The sequence below is a fragment of the Leucoraja erinacea genome, chromosome 35 (assembly GCF_028641065.1).
Source record: "Leucoraja erinacea ecotype New England chromosome 35, Leri_hhj_1, whole genome shotgun sequence".
Classification (NCBI taxonomy): Eukaryota; Metazoa; Chordata; class Chondrichthyes; order Rajiformes; family Rajidae; genus Leucoraja; species Leucoraja erinaceus.
The window spans coordinates 3,064,160-3,086,270 of record NC_073411.1 but is presented as its reverse complement, the minus strand read 5'-3'; the positions used below and the strand labels follow the sequence as shown (position 1 = coordinate 3,086,270).

Sequence of the window (22,111 nt, the reverse complement as noted above, 5' to 3'; positions counted from 1 at the left end):
CTCCACAGGTGCTGCCTGACCCGTTGAGTTACTCCAGCACTTTGTTTTTCGCTAACGATTTAAAAATCTGATTTAAAAGAACTGCAGGTGCTGGAAAAATCAAAGGTAGACAAAAATGCTGGAGAAACTCAGCGGGTGAGGCAGCATCTATGAGGCGAAGGACCATAGATGCTGTCTGCAGTCTGTTTTCCAACATGGTTTAGTTTAGTTTAGTTTAGTTTAGTTTAGTTTAGTTTAGTTTAGTTTAGTTTAGGTTAGGTTAGTTTAGAGATACAGCACGGAAACAGGCCCTTCGGCCCGCCAAGTCCACACCGACCAGCGATCCTCACACACTAACACTATCCTACACACACTTGGGACAATTTGCATTTATACCAAGTCAATTAACCTACGAACCCGTAAGTCTTTGGAGTGTGGGAGGAAACCGACGATCTTAGAGAAGACCCAAGCAGGTCACGGGGAGAACGTACAAACTCTGTACAGAGAAGCACCCTGGTCTCTGGTGCTGTGAGGCAGTAGCTCTATTGCTACACTACCCTGGTGTTTGGATTTTAAACCTCTGCTCTAAAGCCCATTGTACACCACCACCACCACCACTGGGACTGTGAGATATCCTTATCCAGCCCTGCATTATGTAACAGGAGCCTTATCATTTTTTGGTAAATATATGTTCAGCTAAGAGTACAATGTGTTGAGCAAATGCACCATGTTGCTTTGGTATTTAATGTCCTTTGACCACTCAGGGACCTGTAGACTGTATCACGCCTACAAATTAAGAGTTAGTCACCAGCCCGATAACGAACAGTTCAAAAACTTTCTGCTAAGTAAATCTTCTCAGTAACTGGGCGGCCATCTACAAGTCTGGACTTAGCAAATTGACGAGTGAGTCTATCACACGCCTGTGGCTGCAGGGAGGTTGAAGCGTTAACCTGTTGGGTGGATCAACATTCCATTCAGCAGAGGAAAGACCAGTCGATCTTGTTTTAATTTGACTAATGAAACACAGTAAAGAAGTGCATAAAACAAGCTGGTGGGCAAGCAGAGAAAGTACAAGTGGGCCTACAATGCAATCGACCGTGCTAACAGTAAGTCCTTCTAAACTTCAATATTAATTTTTACTGAAGATCGACACAAAAATGCTGGAGTAACTCAGCGGGACAGGCGTCATCTCCAGAGAGAAGGTGAAGTGAGAATTCTCTGCCACAGAGGGTGGTGGAGGCCGGTTCTCTGGATGCCTTCAAGAGAGAATAAAGATAGTGGAGTCAAGGGATATGGGGAGAAGGCAGGAACGGGGTACTGATTGTGGATGATCAGCGATGATCACAATGAATGGCGGTGCTGGCTCGAAGGGCCAAATGGCAACATCCCGCACCTAATGTCTTTCGTCTATTGTCTATTGAGTGGGTGACATTTCAGCGGGTGCCTGGGGTTGGTGGTGGAGGCAGTTATGACAGTTTAATTTAAGAAGCATTTTGTTAGATAAGTAGTATGCTCTGGAAGATGTCGTGGTTTACAAGACTCAAATTAAAGATAAGATGACACAGACATGGAGAATTCTTCAAGAAGATGAGAAGCCTTTAATTTGCAAAAATCTGGGCCTGGAACATTCAGAGATAGTACAGCTTGGCCACTCTCCAAATGTTCTCTGATCTATAATTTCAAGCAGCGTTTTATTATAATTTCAGTTCTTATCTTTGGCTGCTTAGCATGCATGTTTTTACTAACTTTAACCTCTCACTGTCCTTGCCCTTTATCTCTAATCTCTGAGTTACCATGATGTCCTAAACTAAAGCAAAATAAACTAAGCAATAACATGTTTTTAGGCCGACTTCTGATCACATAAAAATAGCTGACATCTGCGAGCTTTACTAAATGTTTTAATCATATTGGTAAAATTAAGAAGTAACGTGTTTCTTCTATATACATTCTATATAACTTCTATAAAGGTTAGATTGCATGGGATCCAAGGGGAGATAGCTGAATGTTTATCAAATCGGCTCCATGGAAGGAAGCAGAGGATGATGGTGGAAGGTTGCTTCTCGGACTGGAGGCCTTGACGTGATGTGCCTCAGAGTTTGGTGTTGGGCCCGTTACTGTTTGTCATGTACAACATTGATTTGGATGAGAACATACAAGGCAAGATTAGCAAGTTTGCTGATGATACAAAAATTAATGGTTGTGAAAGATTGCAGCAGGATCTGGATCGATTGGCCTGGTGGGTGGAGGAATGGTTGATGGAATTTAATACAGAAAAGTGTGAGGTGTTGCATTTTGGGATGTCGAACAAGGGCAGGACCTACACAGTAAATGGTAGGCCTCTGGGTAGTGTTGTAGAGCAGAGGGATCTAGGAGTGCAGGTGCATGGTTCCTTGAAGTTCAGGTCGCAGGTAGATGAGGTGGTCAAAAAGGCTATTGGCACTTTAGACTTCATCAGTCAGGGTATAGAATTTGGGAGGTCATGTTGCAGTTGTATAAGACGTTGGTGAAAATGCATTTAGAATATTGTGTTCAGTTCTGGGCACCATGTTATAGGAAAGATATTGTCAAGCTTGAAAGTGTTCAGAAAAGATTTACAAGGATGTTGCCAGCACTAGAGGGAGCTATAGGGGAAGGTTAAGTAGGCTGGGGCTCTATTCCTTGGAGCGCAGGAGGACGAGGGGAGATCTAATAGAGGTGTATAAAATCATGAGAGGAATTGATCGGGTAGATGCACAGAGTCTTTTGCCCTGAGTATGGGAATCGAGGACCAGAGGACATAGGTTCAAGGTGAAGGGGAAAAGATTTAATAGGAATCTGAGGGGTAACTTTTTCACACAAAGGGTGGTGGGTGTATGGAACAAGCTGCCAGCGGAGGTAGTTGAGGCTGGGACGGGATAGTCCCATTTAAGAAACAGTTGGGGTCAAGGAAAGAGCGTTCCGTTGCGGCCCTGTTTCCACCAATCTTTCCACCACCAAGCACAAGAAGCACAAGTATCGCAAGACAGACAGATTGTATGCAGATGCCGAGAAGTGTGTTCTGGCTGAACGACTTCTAATCTTGTGTTTGCATCCAATAAGAAGAAGAAGAAACAGTTAGACAGGTACATGGATAGGACAGGTTTTGAGGGATATGGACCAAGCGCATGCAAGTGGGACTCGTGTAGCTGGGACATGTTGGCCAGTGTGGGAAAGTGGTGCCGAAGGGACTGTTCCACACTGTATCACTCTATGACTCTATCTAATTGGAGCAGGACAAACTTTGGCCTGCACCCAACAATTGTTGGAGTTTCAATGCAAGGAAATATGTGCAGCTAAAGGCTGTTGTTCGCTACGTTTTTAGGTTCCAGCTGAGAGATGAGCTAAGGTTTAATACAGATGTCACAAGCACTGTTTGGAGAAAGGATGCAGCCTCACGCTCTCCTGTTAATGAACACTTTTAATTTTATTCATCAAAACTAAATTTATTCAATTATTTATGATAATATTTACAAAACTAACAATACCAACAGTCCTACCAGCATAATACAAAGTTACCAAATATTCTTATTACTAAATATTAAATGATTATTACTAAGGGCGGCACGGTAGCACAGTGGTAGAGTTGCTGCCTCACAACATCAGAGACACAGGTTCGACCCTGACTACTGGTGCTGTCTGGAAGGGTTTTCTCCAGATGCTGCGGTTTCCTCCCTCACTCCAAACATGTGCGGGTTTGTAGGTTGATTGGCTTCGGCAAAGATTGTGAATTATCCCTAGTGTGTAGGATAGTGCGTGGATTGCTGGTTGGTGCGGACGGGGTGGGATGAAGGGCCTGTTTCTGCGCTGTACCACTTAACTAAACTACAATCCTGATCCAGGATCCAGTTAAACCCCCTGCGGTGCCCAGCTGTCCCGGAAACCACGCATGGTGCCCGCAGACATTACGTGTTCATTCTCACGGGACATGCGGGCACTGATGTAACCCAGGAACAGGGGCAGGCAGTCGGCTCGGACACTGAGGGGCATCAAGACAGCACCCGTAGTCGGGACACTGGCCCTGTGTCAAGAACCCTCAAGATAATGACTGTGGAATGTTTGGGATTGAACATCTAATGACGTAGTGTACATAATACAAGCACACAATGACTCATCTGGCCACTGTGACAATGGACCACACTGTGTAACTATGTGTTTTATTAATAGGGATGAAGTATTGACGTGGATGGGAAATAAATGCTTCCCTTCCCGTGTCACGGAGATCGCAAGAATGATTTTTAAATCCTTTGTGGAAAATGGATCCGATTGGGATAATAAGCAAAGGCTCGGTGGCGCAGCGGTAGAGTTGCTGCCTTACAGCGCTTGTGCGCCGGAGACCCGGGTTCGATCCCGACTACGGGTGCCGTCTGTACGGAGTTTGTACGTTCTCCCCATGACTGCGTGGGTTTTCTCCGAGATCTTCACTTTCCCCCCACACTACAAAGACATAATTAAGCCAAGTTTATCGGCTTGGTATAAATGTAAATTGTCCCTGGTGTGTGTAGGTGAGATGATGTTGGTGTGTGGTCGGCGTGGACAAGATGAGCCGAAGAGCCTGTTTCTGCGCTGTATCTCTGAACTAAACAGACTGCTGGAGGAACTCAGTGGGTTGGGCAGCTACTATGGAAGGTGAGGGAAGAAGTGGTTGACGTTTCGGGTCGGGATCCTGCATCAGGTCTGAGAAGGTGGATGGGTGGTGTGAGGAGGACAGGGGTAGGGGTGAGACAAAGGGGGGGGGGGGGGGGGGGGGGGGATGGATGATGGATGGGGTGGGGTGCGTGGGGGGGGGGGGGATGAGGAGGCTACTGTTGGAGGGTGTTAAGTGGGGGCTAGTAGACCACCAGCGCTGGGATGTGATAAGTAGGGTAGGTGATAACGGGACACATCGAGGAAGAGATGGTGGGCAGATGGAACCAGAGGTAGAGGGGATCTAGTGGGATCACCTGGCTCCATTTACCCCTCATCTCTCACCCCACCAACCACCTACCAGTCCCTGTCTCCCCCCTCCCCCTCTTCTTTACACCGGCAATCTCCCCTCTCCACTCTCTCAGTCCTAACGAAACGTTAACCATCCATCTCGCCCCCACGGATGCTGCTTGACCCACTGTGTTCCTCCAGCAGGTTGCTTCTTGCTCCACATGTTTCTTTGGTCTCTGGTGTCTCTCAAAGGGACAACGCTTTGATCCGCCCCGTAAATCAGGTTCAACGGAGGTAAATATTACGCCTCAATGTTCGTTAAAACTAAGACCAACTACTTGAGTAAAACACCAACAAATCAACGCCCAAAGTGCTGGAGTCAGTCGGCATCTCTGGAGGGAATAGACGGGCGACATTTTGGGTCAGGACCCTTCCTCAGATGAGTTTCGTGGGGGGGGGGGGGAGAAGAATGCCGGAAGAGAGGTGGGGATGGGACAACGATGCATAAGTGATAGATGGGGAAAGGAACTGCAGATGCTGGTTTACACTGAAGATAGACACAGAAAGCTGGAGTAACTCAGTGGGTCAGGTGGCATCCCTGGAGAGAAGGAATAGGTGATGTTTCGGGTCAAGACCCTTCTTCAGAAGTGATAGGTGGATACAGTTGAAGTGGGTTTTTGTTTGACAATGGGTGGACAAAGGCCAGAGAGAAGAAGACAAAAGGCTTTCTCCCCTCTTCCCCCTGTCCCTGCACCCATTTCTCTCAATATTCTACCCCCTTTCCCCCTTCCACCTATATCCTTTCCTCTGGCTTCACATTTTGTGCCTTTTCTCTCTTTATCTCCAAGCCTTTCAACTTCTTCCATCTTTGGCCTTTATCCACCCATCTGCAGATCTACCCCCCCCCCCCCCCCCCCACACACACCCCACGACTGTATCCACCTATCACTTGCCAGACTATGTCCCACACCCCACCTCTCTTCCAGTTTTCTCCCCCCTACTACAATCGTTCTGAAGAAGGGTCCCAACCTGAAACATAACCTATCCGTGTTATTTTTGTGCAAGATACAAAGTGCTGGAGTAACTTAGCGAGCCTGTGGATTGAACGGACAGACGACATATTGGGTTGGGACCCTTCTTCAGTCTGGCAGAGAAGGGAGTTACATTTGGAAAGACAGGACTGGAGTGCTGGAGTAACTCAGTGGGGCAGGCAGCATCCCCGAAGCGTTTGAAGGCACTGGGCCTTCATTAGAAGGAAGAGGAGGGACCTCATTGAAACTTATTGAATGGTGAAAGGCCTGGATAGAGTGGATGTGGAGAGGATGTTTCAACTTGTGGAGGAGTCTTGGACCAGAGGTCACAGCCTCAGAAGAAAAGGACGTCCCTTTAGAAAGGAGACGAGGAGGAATTTCTTTAGTCACAGGCTGGTGAATCTGTGGAATTCATTGCCACAGACGGCGGGGGAATATTTTTAATATGTTTAAGGTGATGATTTACTGAGTCTTCATTAGTATGGGTGTCAAGAGTTTTGGGGAGAAGGCAAGAAAATGCTGTTGAGAGGGAAATATAGATCAGCCATGATTGAATGGTAGAGTAGATTTAATGGGCCAAATGGTCTAATTTTCCTGGAACTTATGAACTTCTAGAATCATAGAGTCAAGGAGTCATGCAGTATGGAAACAGGCCCTTCGGCCCAACTTGTCCACACCGGTCAACATGTCCCAGCTACACTAGTCCCACCTGCCCGCCCCAAAACTGTCATCGTGTTTGTTTCTATGTGTTTGTGTGTGTGCGTGCATGCCTGTCTGTGATCTCTGATTCAGTGATGTCATCAAATTATGCCAAAATGGCACATGATAGTGCTACAATTTTTGGACCACCTTACTCACAATTGTCATGTGGTGGTTTGTATCAATTTTCCTTCAGGTTAATGTTATATTTCACAAGTTATTCGCATTTTTTAATTTACAAAACTCCAATTTGAGAAAAAGATTCTTCCCTCTGCACTAGCACTTACAGCTATGACGTCACAATGGGATTGTAGCCCTGCACGGTACAATGCTGCTATCCCAGGACACTGAGTCCTGTCAGCCCTGGCACGTGCAATTGCAAACTACAATGTTGCAATCCCTTTTTTTATATTCCTGGCAGCAAGGATGTTTTTTTTAAGTTTAATGAGGGAGGGTGAATAAGGGGAAATGAGTCGCCCTTGCGCACTTGGGGAACGGGTTGCATTGGGGGACCAGGCCTCCCGTGTGAGAGGGACCCAACGGGTCCCACTTAATGTAGTATATTACTAAAACTCTCCTCTTGTTTGTTTCTATGTGAGTGTGTGCGTGCCTGTCTGTGATCTCTGAATCGGCGATGTCGTCAAATTACGCCAAAAGGGTACAGGACAGCACTGCAATCAGCATTCAGTGTGCTCCCAATCTGCTGGAACAAGCCCTGCCTTGTGCAGACCGAGCCAATCCCCAGGCCCACACAGGGAACACCCACAAATGCAAACATCCTACGAGCAGAAGCTTGCTGGAGGCCAGGGTGGGAGTGAGCTCTGAGCCGCAGTTTACCCAGTTGCCAGAGACAGACTCCCGGAGCTCTGTGCTTCCTGCCTGAACCTGTAGCAAACATTAGCAGAGACGGGACCGAGACGCTGACAGACATCAACAGGTAGTTCTGGTCTTGTCGGGGGGTCCTGTCCGTGCAAGGAGATGATCAGACAACGATGGGGGTGAAGTGGCCCAGATGTTGGTTCCAAGTAAGGAATGTGTATTTAAACTATGTGCCTGCTCCACCCATAATGTCACGGCCAGGACCAAAGATCTTATAGCAGAGCTCTGCTCTAAGATCTTTGGCCAGGACTAGCCCAGATCTGCTGGCTTCTCTCCAAATGAATGCCGGCTGTGCTTTTCCCTCTGATCTTTCTCTCTCGTCAATTCATTTCGAGAGTTCATTTCTTGCGAAATGCAGTACAGTACAGTGCGGTGCCAGGAACGTTTTTCCTTTGCTGTGATACTCAGTCTTGGAAGTAGAGCCGGAGAACCGGGATCAGGAGCAAGAACCCTGGCTGAATTTTAGCTGCCTGTGGCTGAGTGACACTGACGTTAATGTTCGCAAGTACAGACAACTGTCTTCAGCACCCATCCCCGTCTCCACCCTCCCCTCTGTCCCATCATCTGCCAATCAATCCCTCCTTACTTCAAGACGAAGGGTCTCGACCAGAAACGTCACTTGGTCCTTTACTCCAGAGATGCTGCCTGACCCGCTGAGTTACTGCAGCTTTTTGTGCCGAACCTCGTTACCCAGATCCATCTTCGGTGCATAACCAACGTCTGCAGTTCCTTCCTGCACATTTTGTCCGCTCCACTGCGAAATCTCTTCAAGGTGTGTCTACTTTGAAGACGTTCTCCTCGTCTCTCCGACGTGAGTTCAGCAACATCCTCTCTCGCTGCTCCCCCTCTGTGATTCCTCCTGCTCCCCGGCTCTACCACCATGTTGTAACCCAGACCTGCTGCCCCGGGCACGTGTGTTGTCTCGGTGCCTGGGGCAGCCTCCATCCATCACCTGGCAACTCAGCCCCATCCCCCACCCTGACTTCTCCCTACCAGCTCTCCACCCAACACTCTGTAGAAGGGTCCCGACCTGCACTGTCAACTGTCCATTTCCCTCCATGGATGCTGCCTGACCTGCTGAGTTCCTCCTGCATTTTGTTTGTTTTTTTGCTAAAGACTTCAGTGTACTGGCGAGGTGCGAGTCACGGGGTCGGTATCTGAGTTGTTATTTGAGGCCGGGCAACTCCCGTGTCAGCTGAGGAGTTGGGAGCTGTATGCAGAAGAATAAACACATCCAGAGCACACACTTGTGTCCGGCTAGTTTTTGGCTGGACTCCTGCCCAGTCCCCGCCACCACCAGCATATACAGTCTCCCTTGTTGTTATGAACCTTCCAGGGTGGGGAAGCCACCACGACTTCCTCATTCGCTTCCAGGTCGTGACTGCCACCGCCACCACCCACCCTCACCTGCCACGCCAAGCCACTCCGCCAATCCTCACCTGGATTCCAGGCCCAGTTCCAGACCAACGGTCTTTGACGAAGGACCTCGACCCGAAACGTCACCTATCCATGTTCTCCAAAGATGCTGCCTGACCTGTTGAGTTTATGTTCAAATTCTGCACTAGGAGCAGAATTTAACCATTCGGCCCATCGGGTCTCCTCCCCCATTTGATCATGGCTGATCTATCTCTCCCACCTAAACCCATTCTCCTGCCTTCTCCCCACGCGCACTAATCAAGGATCTATCTAACTCTGCCTTAAAAATATCTATTGACTTGGCCTCTACAGCCTTCTGTGGCAATGAATTCCACAGATTCACCCACCCTGTGACTAAAGAAATTCCTCCATCTCCTTCCTAAGGGACCGTTCATTTATCCTGAGGCTGTGACCTCTGGCCCTAGACTCTCCCACTAGTGGAAACATCCTCTCCACATCCAGTTACTCCAGCACTTTGTGTCCGTTTGTGTCGAATTGAGATTTCCACCCTGGGACTTAGTTTCAGGCAGTCTATCGTATCTACACTTCTCATCGTGTGATGTACTTCTATCAGGTCTCCATGCAACCTCAGGTGTTCCAGAGAAAACAATACAAGTCTGTCCAACCTCTCCCTGTAACTAATGTCTTCTAATCCGGCCATCATTGTAGTAAACCACTTCTGCACCCTTTCCAAAGCCTCCACATCCTTCCTGTAAGGGGGCGACCAGAACTACACACACTGGTATGAACTGATGAACATTGATTCACTGAATTTCTTCAGACCTTCACTGGACCTGGTTCTGACTGGATGCAAACCATGTATTGTACTCGTGTAGTGTAGCATTAATCATAATCATACAGGTATCCTAGACTGGCTCTGACCAGACAAGTGGTTAGGGAGAAATGTTACCATATAACCATATAACCATATAACAATTACAGCACGGAAACAGGCCATCTCGATCCTTCTAGTCCGTGCCGAACACATAATCTCCCCATAGTCCCATATACCTGCGCTCAGACCATAACCCTCCTTTCCCTTCCCATCCATATAACTATCCAATTTATTTTTAAATGATAAAAACAAACCTGCCTCCACCACCTTCACTGGAAGCTCATTCCACACAGCTACCACGCTCTGAGTAAAGAAGTTCCCCCTCATGTTACCCCTAAACTTCAGTCCCTTAATTCTCAAGTCAAAGTATCCCTGGATATTTGACCTCTCCCTGCTCACATCTTGATGTGATAGACACAAAATTCTGGAGTAACTCAGCGGGACAGGCAGCATCTCCGGATCGAAGGAAAGGGTGACGTTTCGGGTCGAGACCGTTCTTCAGACTGAAAGTCAGGGGAGAGGGAGACACAGAGATAAGGAAGGGGAAGGTGTCAAAACAAGACTGAAAGAGATGAGGATCAAGGAAAATATAGAATAGATCATTGTTAGCTTGGAGAAGGTGACAACTGGAGTTTAGAAGGATGGGGGGATTTCTTAAAGAAACATATAAAATTATAAAAGGACTGGACAAGCTAGATGCAGGAAAAATGGTCCCAATGTTGGGCGGGTCTAGAACCACGTGCCACATTCTTAGAATAAAGGAGAGGTCAATTAAGACTGAGGTGAGGAAAAACTTTTTCACCCAGAGAGTTGTGAATTTATAGAATTCCCTGCCACAGGGGGCAGTGGAGGCCAAGTCACTGGATGGATTTAAGAGAGAGTTAGATAGAGCTCTAAGGGCTAGTGGAGTCAAGGGATATGGCGAGAAGGCAGGCACTGGTTATTGATAGGGGACGATCAGCCATGATCACAATGAATGGCGGTGCTGGCTCGAAGGGCCGAATGGCCTCCTCCTGCACCTATTTTCTATGTTTCCATGTTTCTATGACAACAAAGCTGAGGGAAAATGTATTCAGGGAAACAATCAGACTGGTCGGAGAACTGGGAAGGGGGAGGGAAGTTGAGAGAGAGAAAGCAATGGTTCCCTGAAGTTGGAGAAGTTAATGTTCATACCTCTGGGGTGTAAGATGCCCAAGCAAAATAGGAGGTGCTGTTCCTCCAATTTACGGATGACCTCGCTGACAGTGGAGGAGGCCCAGGACAGAAAGGTCAGTGTGGGAATGGGCGGGGGACTTAATGTATTTAGCAACCGGGAGATCAGGTAGGTTCAGAAGGGCTGAGCGGAGGTGTTCAACGACATGATTGCTGAGCCTGCGCTTGGTCTCGCTGATATATAGGAGTCTACAACTGGTAACAGCGGATACTGTAGATGAGGTTGGAGGAGGTGCGGGTGAACCTCTGCCTCGCCTGAAAAGACTGTCGGGGTCCTTGGATGGAGTCGAGGGCAGAGGTATAGGGACAGGTGTTTCATCGTCTGGGTTGCAGGGGAAGGTACCTGCGGAGGAGGTGATTTAGGTGGGAGGGATGTGAACCTGGGATTTGCGGGGGGAACAGTCTCAGCGGAAAACAGAAAGGGGCGGAGATGGGAAGGTGTGGCTAGTGGTCGGATCCCGTTGGAGGTGACGAAAATGTCAGAGGATTATGTGCTGTATGGGATGAAAGGTGAAGACAAGGGGGACTGTCCCTGTTGCCAATGGCGGGGAGGTGGAGTGAGGAGAGCTGTGGGATATTGAAGAGATATTAGACTCACTGGCCTATAGTTCCCAGGCTTTTCCTTGTAGCCCTTCTTGTGTAGAGGCACAACATTAAACAACTTCCAGTCTTCCGCCACTTCACCTGTATCTAATGTTGATTTGTAAATCTCAGCCAGAAAGCCCACAATCTCTACTCCAGCTTCCCACAAGAGTCCTTGGATAAATCTGATCTTGCCCAGGAGATTAATCCACCTTCATACACTTTCAGATGTTCAGCACCTCCTCAACTGTAATCCTGACTATCCTCAAGACACTTCCATGAACTGCCCCAAGTTCCCCAGTCTTCACAACCTTGCCCAACTTATTTGGCTCCACACAGAGATGACCGCTATGGTTTCTAAGGGACCTTATTCTGTCTGTAGTCACTCTCATTCCCTTATTGTGTTTGTAAAATCTCTGGATGTTCCTTGACATTATCTGCCAGAGCTATCTAATCGCCCCCTTATGCTCTTGTGAGCTCCTTGTGCCAACCAACACATGTCACCAACCAGAACTCACTACAATTCTACTATGATGATAGACACAAAATGCTGGAGTACCTCAGCAGGACAGGCAGCATCTCTGGAGAGAAGGAATGGGTGACCTTTTGGGTTGAGAGGAAGGGTCTTGACACGAAACGTCACCTATTCCTTCCCTCCAGAAATTCTGCCTGGCCTGCTGAATTACTCCAGCATTTTGTGTCTATCTTCGGTGTAAACCGGCATCTGCAGTTCCTTCCGACACAATTATACTATGTATCCATCCTGCAACTTTGTAAATGGATGTTCTCTTTCCCAGGTTCATTACTTATCATGAATTCAACTGTGGAGGCTCAATGAATAATCATCCACTAATGAGATTTGCAAAAGCCTCAAGTTCACTTTACCTTGCACTGGTATCAGTTTTACTCTCTGCTTTTCAAGACTGTGGCACGGTGGCGCAGCGGTAGAGTTGCTGCCTCGCATCGCCATAGACCCGGGTTCGATCCTGACCACGGGTGCTGTCCATATGGAGTTTGTATCTTCTCCCTGTGACCGTGTGGGTTTTCTCCGGGTGCTCTGGTTTCCTCCTACATTCCAATGACGTGTGAGTTTGGGTTAATTGGCCTCTGTAAATTGTCCCTGGTGTGTGGGATAGAACTAGTGTCTGGAGATTGATGGCCAGTGACAGTGGGCCGAAGGGCCTGCTTCCATGCTGTATCACTGCTAAACTAAACTAAGATAAGCTAAATTAAACTATGCTTAACTAAATTAAACTAACCTAACCTAACTAAACTAAATGAAATGAAGCTAAGCTAAACTAAATTGAGCAGCAAGTGAAACAGCATTTGTTTTAAACGAGATGCTAGCCATCCATAAATCCTGGGTCCATTCTGATTAATGTATCTATATTTTGATCTACATCAATGTGTTTCTACACTGAGGGATCCTTCTGCTTCCCAACCTGCTGCTTTAATACCGTGGTGTTCACACACTTCTCTCCTTCCTACACATTTTGTCTGCTCCACTGTGAAATCTCCTCAAGTTCTGCCTCCTTTGAAGACATTCTCGTCCTCTCTCCGACGTGTGTTCTCCCTGCTCCCCCTCTGCGATTCCTCCTGCTCTCTCCGACTCTACGACCACCTTTTAACCCAGACTCGACTGTTCTCTCCCAGCCCACAGCGAACAATGGCCTGTTCCCTTTCTCATCGTTACTTTTCTGCACATCTTTCATTCATTTGTTCTATATCTCTCTACATCTCCGTCTATATTTCGTTTCCCTTTCCCCAGACTCCCAGTTTGAAGAAGGGTCTTGACCCGAAATGTCACTTATTCCTATTCTACGGAGATACTGCCCGACCCACTGAGTCACTCCAGAAATGTGTGTCTATCTTCACTTTAAACCAGCATTTATAGTTCCTTCCTACACATCCCAGCCTCACTGGCTGGGTCCTGAACGTGTGATGCATTAAAGGTTGAGCTTTCTTCTCTGTGGTCCATGTTGGAAGTGACTAGTTCCACCTTCTGGGCCAGGTTAGTAAGCGCCCCCTGCTGGAACTGTTTAAAAATACAGCACCTACGCCCGCTGTTTAGCCTTTATTATTATCTTCCAATTTAACACACGGCAATATAGGTGCTGACAGTGTGGTTTACAGCACATAGGGGGCGGTAAAGTGGCGCAGCGGTAGAGTTGCTGCCTCACAGCGCCAGAGACTCTGGTTCGATGTTTAAGAGGGAACTGCAGATGCTGGAGAATCGAAGGTTACACAAAAAAAGCTGGAGAAACTCAGCGGGTGCAGCAGCATCTATGGAGCGAAGGAAATAGGCAACGTTTCGGGCCGAAACCCTTCTTCAGACTGATCGGGGGCGGGTGGGGACAAGAAAGGGAAAAGGGGGAGGAGCCCGAAGGCTGGGGGATGGGAGGAGACAGCAGGGGGGCTGAGGAAGGGGAGGAGACAGCAAGGACTAACAAAATTGGGAGAATTCGATGTTCATGCCCCCAGGATGCAGACTCCCCAAACGGAATATGAGGTGCTGTTCCTCCAATTTCCGGTGCTGCTCGCTGTGGCCATGGAGGAGACCCAGGACAGAGAGGTCGGAGACGGAGTGGGAGGGGGAGTTGAAGTGCTGAGCCACCGGGAGGTCAGCTTGGTTATTGCGGACCGAGCGGAGGTGTTCGGCGAAACGATCGCCCAACCTCCGCTTGGTCTCACCGATATAGATCTGCTGACATCTAGAGCAGCGGACGCAATAGATGAGGTTGGAAGAGATGCAGGTAAACCTCTGTCGCACCTGGAACGATTGCTTGGGTCCTTGAACGGAGTCGAGGGGGGAGGTAAAGGGACAAGTGTTGCATCTCTTGCGGTTGCAAGGGAAAGTGCCCAGGGAGGGGGTGGACCGAGAGGGAAGGGAAGAGTTGACAAGGGAGTTATGGAGGGAGCGGTCTTTGCGGAAGGCAGATATGGGGGGAGATGGGAAGATGTGGCGAGTGGTGGGGTCACGTTGGAGGTGGCGAAACTGACGGAGGATTACTTTTTGTATGTGACGGCTGGTGGGGTGAAAGGTGAGGACTAGGGGGACTCGGCCCTTGTTGCGAGTGCGGGGATGGGGAGAGAGAGCAGTGTTGCGGGGTATGGAAGAGACCCTGGTGCGGGCCTCATTTATGGTGGAGGAGGGGAACCCCCGTTCCCTGAATAATGAGGACATTTCAGATGTCCTGGTGTGGAACGCCTCATCCGTGGAGCAGATGCGGCGTAGACGGAGGAATTGGGAGTAGGGGATGGAGTCCTTACAGGAAGCAGGGTGGGAAGAAGTGTAGTCCAGATAGCCATGGGAGTCAGTGGGTTTATAGTGTATGTCGGTCAGAAGTCTATCACCTGCAATGGAGATAGTGAGGTCAAGGAATGGTAGGGAAGTGTCGGAAATGGTCCAGGTGTATTTGAGTGCCAGATGGAAGTTAGTGGTGAAGTGGATGAAGTCAGTCAGTTGTGTGCGGGTGCAGGAGGTGGCACCAAAGCAGTCGTCGATGTAGCGGAGGTAGAGGTCGGGGATGGGGCCCTGGTATGTATTGAACAAGGATTGCTCGACGTAACCCACAAATAGGCAGGCATAGCTGGGGCCCATGCGTGTGCCCATAGCTACGCCTTGTATTTGGAGGAAATGGGAGGAGTCGAACGTGAAGTTATTGAGGGTAAGGACCAGCTCCGCTAGGCGGAGGAGAGTGTCAGTGGCTGGGTATAGGTTGCTTCTCTGGTCGAGGAAGAACCGGAGGGCTGTGAGACCATCGTGGTGGGGGATGGAGGTGTAGAGTGATTGGACGTCCATGGTGAAGATGAGGGGGTGAGGGCCTAGAGAATTGAATGCGCGGAGACGACGGAGAGTGTCTGAGGTGTCTTGAACATAGTATCTGGTTCGATACTGGCTACAGCGCTGTCTGTACGGAGTTTGTACCTTCTCCCCGTGACCTGCGTGGGTTTTCTCCAGGAGCTCCTGTTGCCTCCCACACTCCAAAGACATACAGGTTTGTAAGTCTCTAAACTAAACTAAACATTGGCGAAAATAGATGCAGATTCGGCAGATACATTACTGATTATTCCATTCAATAGACAATAGGTACAGGAGTAGGCCATTCAGCCCTTTGTGCCAGCACTGCCATTCACTGTGATCATGGCTGATTATCCACTTTCAGGCCGTGACATAGAACAGTATAGAACCTCTCCCTGTAGCTCAGGCACACAAGTTCCGACCTTCGTAAATCTTCTCCGCGTTCTTTCCAGCTGAATGACATTTTTCCTATAGCGGGGGTGATCAAAACTGAACGCAATACTCCAAATGCAGCCTCACTAACGTCTTGTGTAGGAAGGAACTGCAGATGCTGGTTTATACCGAAGATAGATACAAAATGCTGGAGTAACTCAGCGGGACAGGCAGCATCTCTGGAGAGGAATGGGGGACATTTCGGGTCTGAAGAAGGGTCTCGAAACGTCAACCATTCCTTCCCTCCAGCGATGCTGCCTGTCCCGCTGAGTTACTCCAGCACTTTGTGTTTCTCACCAAAGTCTTTACATATTGTTCTGAAACCTACCAATAAATCCCATTTTGTATCTGTAAGGTTATAAGCTCAGATCCTTGATCCTGATTTGAATCACTGAACGACATGTTGTAATTGTTTTAAATACAATAAATGCCAATTCATGGAATAAATACATTGTCTAGTGTTGTAAAGAGCCCCAGAGACCAGCAGAGGTCGCTAGGCGTCTAGTATTGCTTTCAGTGACCCCTGCTTTAAAATGAGAGACATAGAGAGTGAGAGTGGACTGAATCAGGATCTGTGGTGTGTGTATGGAACAAGCTGCCAGAGGAGGTGGTTGAGGCAGGTTATATAACCATTAAAGGACATTTGGACAGGTATATGGATAGGAAAGGTTTCGAGGGATATGCGTCAAACACGGGCAGATAAGACTAATGTAAGGTACACAAAAATGCTGGAGAAATTCAGCGGGTGCAGCAGCATCTATGGAGCCCGCTGAGTTTCTCCTGCATGTTTGTGTACCTTTGATTTTCCAGCATCTGCAGTTCCTTCTTTAACACTAGGACTAATGTAGATGGGACATCCTAGTTGGCATGGGCAAGTTGGGCCAAAGAGCCTGTCTCCGTGCTGTATGACTCTATGAGTCTACCAGCTGTGGCCCTGTGATGATCCACTAAGATAACACCTACTACCTAAGTGTACCTATCAAGAAATGAACATCAAGATGCTAATGGGGGGGGGGGGGGGGGGGGGGGGGGGGGGGGGGGGGGGTGGGGGGGGGGGGGGGGCTACATCATGTGGAACTGACCCACAGTCAGAGAACAATATAACCTGAAGGGGAGAACAGTGAAGAGATTAAAAAATGTTGAAGTTAGTTTCAGTTTTAGAGTTGCCGCATAGAAACAGGCCCTTCGGCCCTTCGAGTCCACTCCGACCATCGATCACCTGTTCATACTAGTTCTATGTAATCCCATCCCCTACACACTAGGGGGCAATTTACAGAGGATCAATTAACCGACAAACCCGCACATGTTTGCGATGTGGGAGGAAACCCGGAGCACCCGGAGTAAACCCACGCGGTCACACGGAGAACATGCAAACTCCACACAGGCAGCAACCGCCATCAGGATTGAACCTGTGTCTCTGAGGCTGGGAGGCAGAGGCTCTACCAGCTGCGCCACTGTGCCGTCCTGAATATAGAATGGCTAGCAGGGCCAAATGGCCTCCTCCTGGTACTATATAGAACATAAAACAGTTCAGGAACAGGGCCGTTGGTCCACCATGTCTGTGCTGAACATGATGCCCGCATATAATCCATGTGGTCCCAGTGAGAACGTGCAAACTCCACGCAGACAGCACCTGAGGTCAGGATCGAACCTGGGTCTCTGGTGCTGTGGCAGTGGTTCTACCAGCTGTAACACTGGTATTAAAAGCAAGTTCGGCAATGCTATGCACTGTTATCCTTTGGTAAATCCTGGAAATTAAACTACAGTTTATACAATTAAGTTTGAGTATTGCAATATCATAAAACTGCCCTAAATAATTGTCTGTAAATCTAACTATTCTTTTTCTCACTAAAGGTACTGAAGGAGATTTCCAGGTTGGCACCTTTCCTGCTGAGTGTCTTCATTTACTTTGCATTGGCGTCACAGTCTTCCTGTCCCGTCTGGCTGAGAGCCTTCCTGAAATGTTTGCCGATATTACTCCTCTGTGCCTATATTTTGACCCTTCGGATAGATCTGCACACACACTCGAAGGCTTCAAAGCTCCTTGCCGGCCTGCTGTTTTCCGCAGTTGGAGACATCCTCCGCAGCCTCTCATCGCAGTTCCATCTCCTGCACGGTAAGCGGGGGAAAGCATTAGCAGACGTACACAAGTTTGTTTTAGTTTGAGACACAGCGTGGAAACAGGCCCTTCGGCCCATCGAGTCTGTGATCCCCTCCCCCACATTACCACACACTATCCTACACACACATTGGGGACAATTTACACTTTGGTACTGGTAAGGCCATAGTTTATGATGCAGGAATTTCAAGGAAGATAGATCGAGCATTGACCCACATTGATAGCAACAAGAATGGAAGGCTTTAGCCTCTGATCAGAGACCCACATCCATCTTGTTCATTGTCCACAAGGGTGAACATTTTAAGAGTGATTTAGTTTAGTTTCAGAGCTACAGCATGGAAACAGGCCATCCGGCCCACTGAGTCCACACCGACCACCGATCACCCGTTTATAGACGTCTCTCAGTCGTACACATGTAGCACACATGGTCCAACTTGCGAACACCGGCCAACATGCCCCATCTACACTAGTCCCACCTGCCTGCATTTGGCCCATTTTCATCTAAACCTGTCCTGTCCATGTCCAAATGTTTGTTAACTGTTGCAATAGTCCCTGCCTCAACTGCCTCCTCTGGCAGCTCGTCTCATGCACCTGCCATGTCTTCAGGAAGTGGGAGGAACCCACCTGCTCACAGGGAACATGCAAACTCCACACAGACAACACCTGAGGTCAGGATCGAACCCGGGTCTCTGGCGCTCTGAAGCAGCAGCTCTACCCGCTGCAATGTGCCACAATTATGTGAGGCAGTTAAGATAAGGAAAATAACTGGATAATTCTCTGCCACAGAAGGCAGTGGAGGCCAATTCACTGGATGTTTTCAAGAGAGAGATAGATTTAGCTCTTGGGGCAAAAGGAATCAAGGGATATGGGGAAAAAGCAGGAACGGGGCACTGATTTTAGATGATCAGTCATGATCATATTGAATGGCAGTGTCCCGCTGAGTAACTCCAACATTTTGTGTCTATCTTCGAGTCTGAAGAAGGGTACCGACCTGAAACGTCGCCTATCCATGTTCTCCAGAGATGTTCTCCAGAGACCAGCGCTTTGGGTCTTTCTATTGCTGTGATCCAGCTTCATGCAGTTCCCGGCTCCTGTATTGTATTTACTGCTGCTGTTATGCTGCTGCAAGTAAGAATGACATAGTTCATTTGTCGGTACATTCGTCAATGCAACTCACTTGGAAAAACCTGTTAATTCTGAAGAAGGGTCTCGATGCGGAATGTCACCCGTTCCTTCTCTCCAGAGATGCTGCCTGTCTCGCTGAGTTACTCCAGCATTTTGTGTCTATCTTCGGTTTAAACCGGTGTCTGCAGCTCCTTCCAACTGTTAATTCTGTTGTTAACCATATAACCATATAACCATATAACAATTACAGCACGGAAACAGGCCATCTCGGCCCTACAAGTCCATGCCGAACAAATTTTGTTCCCCTTAGTCCCACCTGCCTGCACTCGTACCATAACCCTCCATTCCCTTCTCATCCATATGCCTATCCAATTTATTTTTAAATGATACCAATGAACCTGCCTCCACCACTTCCACTGGGAGCTCATTCCACACCGCCACCACTCTCTGCGTAAAGAAGTTCCCCCTCATATTACCCCTAAACTTCTGTCCCTTAATTCTGAAGTCATGTCCTCTTGTTTGAATCTTCCCTATTCTCAAAGGGAAAAGCTTGTCCACATCAACTCTGTCTATCCCTCTCATCATTTTAAAGACCTCTATCAGGTCCCCCCTTAACCTTCTGCGCTCCAGAGAATAAAGACCTAACTTATTCAACCTATCTCTGTAACTTAGTTGTTGAAACCCAGGCAACATTCTAGTAAATCTCCTCTGTACTCTCTCTATTTTGTTGACATCCTTCCTATAATTTGGCGACCAAAATTGTACACCATACTCCAGATTTGGTCTCACCAATGCCTTGTACAATTTTAACATTACATCCCAGCTTCTATACTCAATGCTCTGATTTATAAAGGCTAGCATACCAAAAGCTTTCTTTACCACCCTATCTATATGAGATTCCACCTTCAAGGAACTATGCACGGTTATACCCAGATCCCTCTGTTCAACTGTATTCTTCAATTCCCTACCATTTACCATGTACGTCCTATTTTGATTTGTCCTGCCAAGGTGTAGCACCTCACATTTATCAGCATAAACTCTATAAGAACACCTTGTTCTTTCAGGTGACTTCATGTTTGGACTCGCACACATCTGCTACATCTGGATGTTTGGTTTGAAGCCTCTGAACCTGCTGGCAGGCGTTTTCCTGCTGGCTATAGGCGCCGTCTACTTGCTGTTCCTGAGTAGATGCCTGTGGGAGCACCAGACATTGCAGTGGGCAGCCTACATCTACATCGGCTTGATTGGAACCATGGTGTGGCGTGCCAGTGCTGGGGCACTGTTCAACCACCAGTGGTCTTGGGTCAAACTGTTTGCCACTGTTGGGGGAATGCTCCTCGCGGTCTCCGATTTCACCTACACCATCAGTGCCTTCTGTTTCCCGGTGTACCACTCCGGAATGATCGCGGCCACCTATTATTTGGCCCAGATGCTTATCACCCTCTCGGCTGTTTACAGCGAGAGTGCAGTTGGCAAGAACAGAAAGTAAAGCAAATCCACCATTGTCTTCAACAGTGAAGTGTCATTCTGCAGCCGGTAAGGTACTGAGGTCATGACATGCTGGAAACAAAAGCCCGTGATTATCATCACCGATTCAAAGACACATGCCTTATTCTTCCGAAGATAGACACAAAGTGCTGGAGTAACTCAGCGGGGCAGGCAACATCTCTGGAGAGAGGTGAATGGGTGACATTTCGGGTCGAGACCCTTCTTCAGACCCAAAATTACTCCAGCATTTCTTGTCTATATGCGGTTGCAACCAGCATCTGCACTTCCTTCCTACAGCCTTAATCCTCCTCTCTTGCACATCGCACATCAATTTTGTAAAACAAATATTAATAAATATTTTCCTAAAAAATTGTGGCGTTTGTTCTTTGTACCGCGGTTGATATCTCCTCATCTCCTCACGCAAGCCCTGCTGAGCCCAGGAGAACGATCGACTGAGCAAGCTTTCAGAACGACATAGTATTTATAGCACAGAAGCAGACTGGTTGACTCTAATGGTTTATGCAGGTATTTGTGCCTTTATACCAATCCCATCACTGCAACTCTCCCTATTAACATGTCCTTCTATTTGTTTCTCCCTGACCCCAGGCAGCTTGCTACATGAACTAAAAAAGAGGAGACTATCTTTGATTTAAACCAGCATCTGCAGTTTCCTCAGGGCAATAAGTTCCTTTGCCGTGGTACCCCTATTATTCTTCCAAATTATCTCCTGATGCTTTATAACAACATCTAAATCCTTAGTTCCTCCCAATGGCCACAATTAATTTCCCAATTTTGTAGTTAATCGCTCCGACAGTTGTCTGAGGTGTTTCGATTTCTCAGGATGTCGTTCTCATAGGATTTGCAAAGCAGTGTTTGGTTCGGTCGTGATATCTACACAATTACCCAATCTGCTTACTTTACAAGTTCAAACAACACAGATACTTATCATTTCAACTTATTTCAGATCAAACACAGTTGCCAATTATTTTCACTTCACATCCAATGTCATAACTTAAATAACTAATAAAATTTAGATTTAGATATCCCGAGAAACATGGTTTGTAAAAATAACATTATAACAGTAAAACAGTTCAAACAGACTAAAGTGCAGATGTGTCTGTGCGATGTGGCCATCCGAGGGAGACAGTCCAGGGGGGTGGGGGGCACTCAGCAGGGCCGGTTCCGAGCCGCTATAGATCTGGGAATGAAGCTGTTCCTGAGTCTGGAGGTGTGGGCGTAGAAGGCCTTGTAACGTCTGCCGGAGGGAAGTAGTTCGAACAGTCCATTACAAGGGTGTGAGGTGTCTTTATGGATGCTGACGGCCTTCCTGAGGCACCGTGTGTGGTATAAAGGTAAAATAATTATTATAACAGTTGGAGAGGGGACAATTTATGTTGTGTTGAATAAATCTTCCCCAAGTCCTATCAAATTTAACCAAGGGTTCAACAATGTCACTCCTAATTTTTTCTAAATTTAAACATGATATCGTTTCAGAGTACCAATGGAGTGTGGTCGGAGGATTAGAGTCTTTCCATTTAAATGAAATAGATCTTCTGGCAATTAATGTGGTAAAAGCAATC

General features: G+C 47.7%; 1 protein-coding gene across 2 annotated transcripts; it reads left to right on the top strand.

The window, feature by feature from the left end:
• Positions 1-930: 930 nt before the first annotated feature.
• LOC129713188 (lysoplasmalogenase-like protein TMEM86A) lies at positions 931-20,900 on the top strand. Of its 2 annotated transcripts, none has more exons than XM_055662034.1 (3): positions 931-1,085; positions 17,654-17,915; positions 20,108-20,900. In XM_055662034.1, the coding sequence occupies exons 1-3, from the start codon at positions 996-998 to the stop codon at positions 20,530-20,532; spliced, it is 777 nt and encodes a 258-aa protein (XP_055518009.1). In that variant the 5' UTR covers positions 931-995; the 3' UTR covers positions 20,533-20,900. The 2 variants fall into 2 exon arrangements, with proteins under 2 accessions (XP_055518009.1, XP_055518010.1); XM_055662035.1 differs by lacking the exon at positions 931-1,085 and adding an exon at positions 7,412-7,666.
• Positions 20,901-22,111: the final 1,211 nt, after the last annotated feature.

Excerpts from the sequence above, each read along its gene's own strand:
- LOC129713188 (XM_055662034.1), top strand. The coding sequence starts at position 996 with ATGAAACACAGTAAAGAAGTGCATAAAACAAGCTGGTGGGCAAGCAGA. Across the intron at positions 1,086-17,653 it reads TGCAATCGACCGTGCTAACA|GTACTGAAGGAGATTTCCAG; the intron begins GTAAGTCCTTCT and ends TTCTCACTAAAG. Across the intron at positions 17,916-20,107 it reads GCAGTTCCATCTCCTGCACG|GTGACTTCATGTTTGGACTC; the intron begins GTAAGCGGGGGA and ends TTGTTCTTTCAG.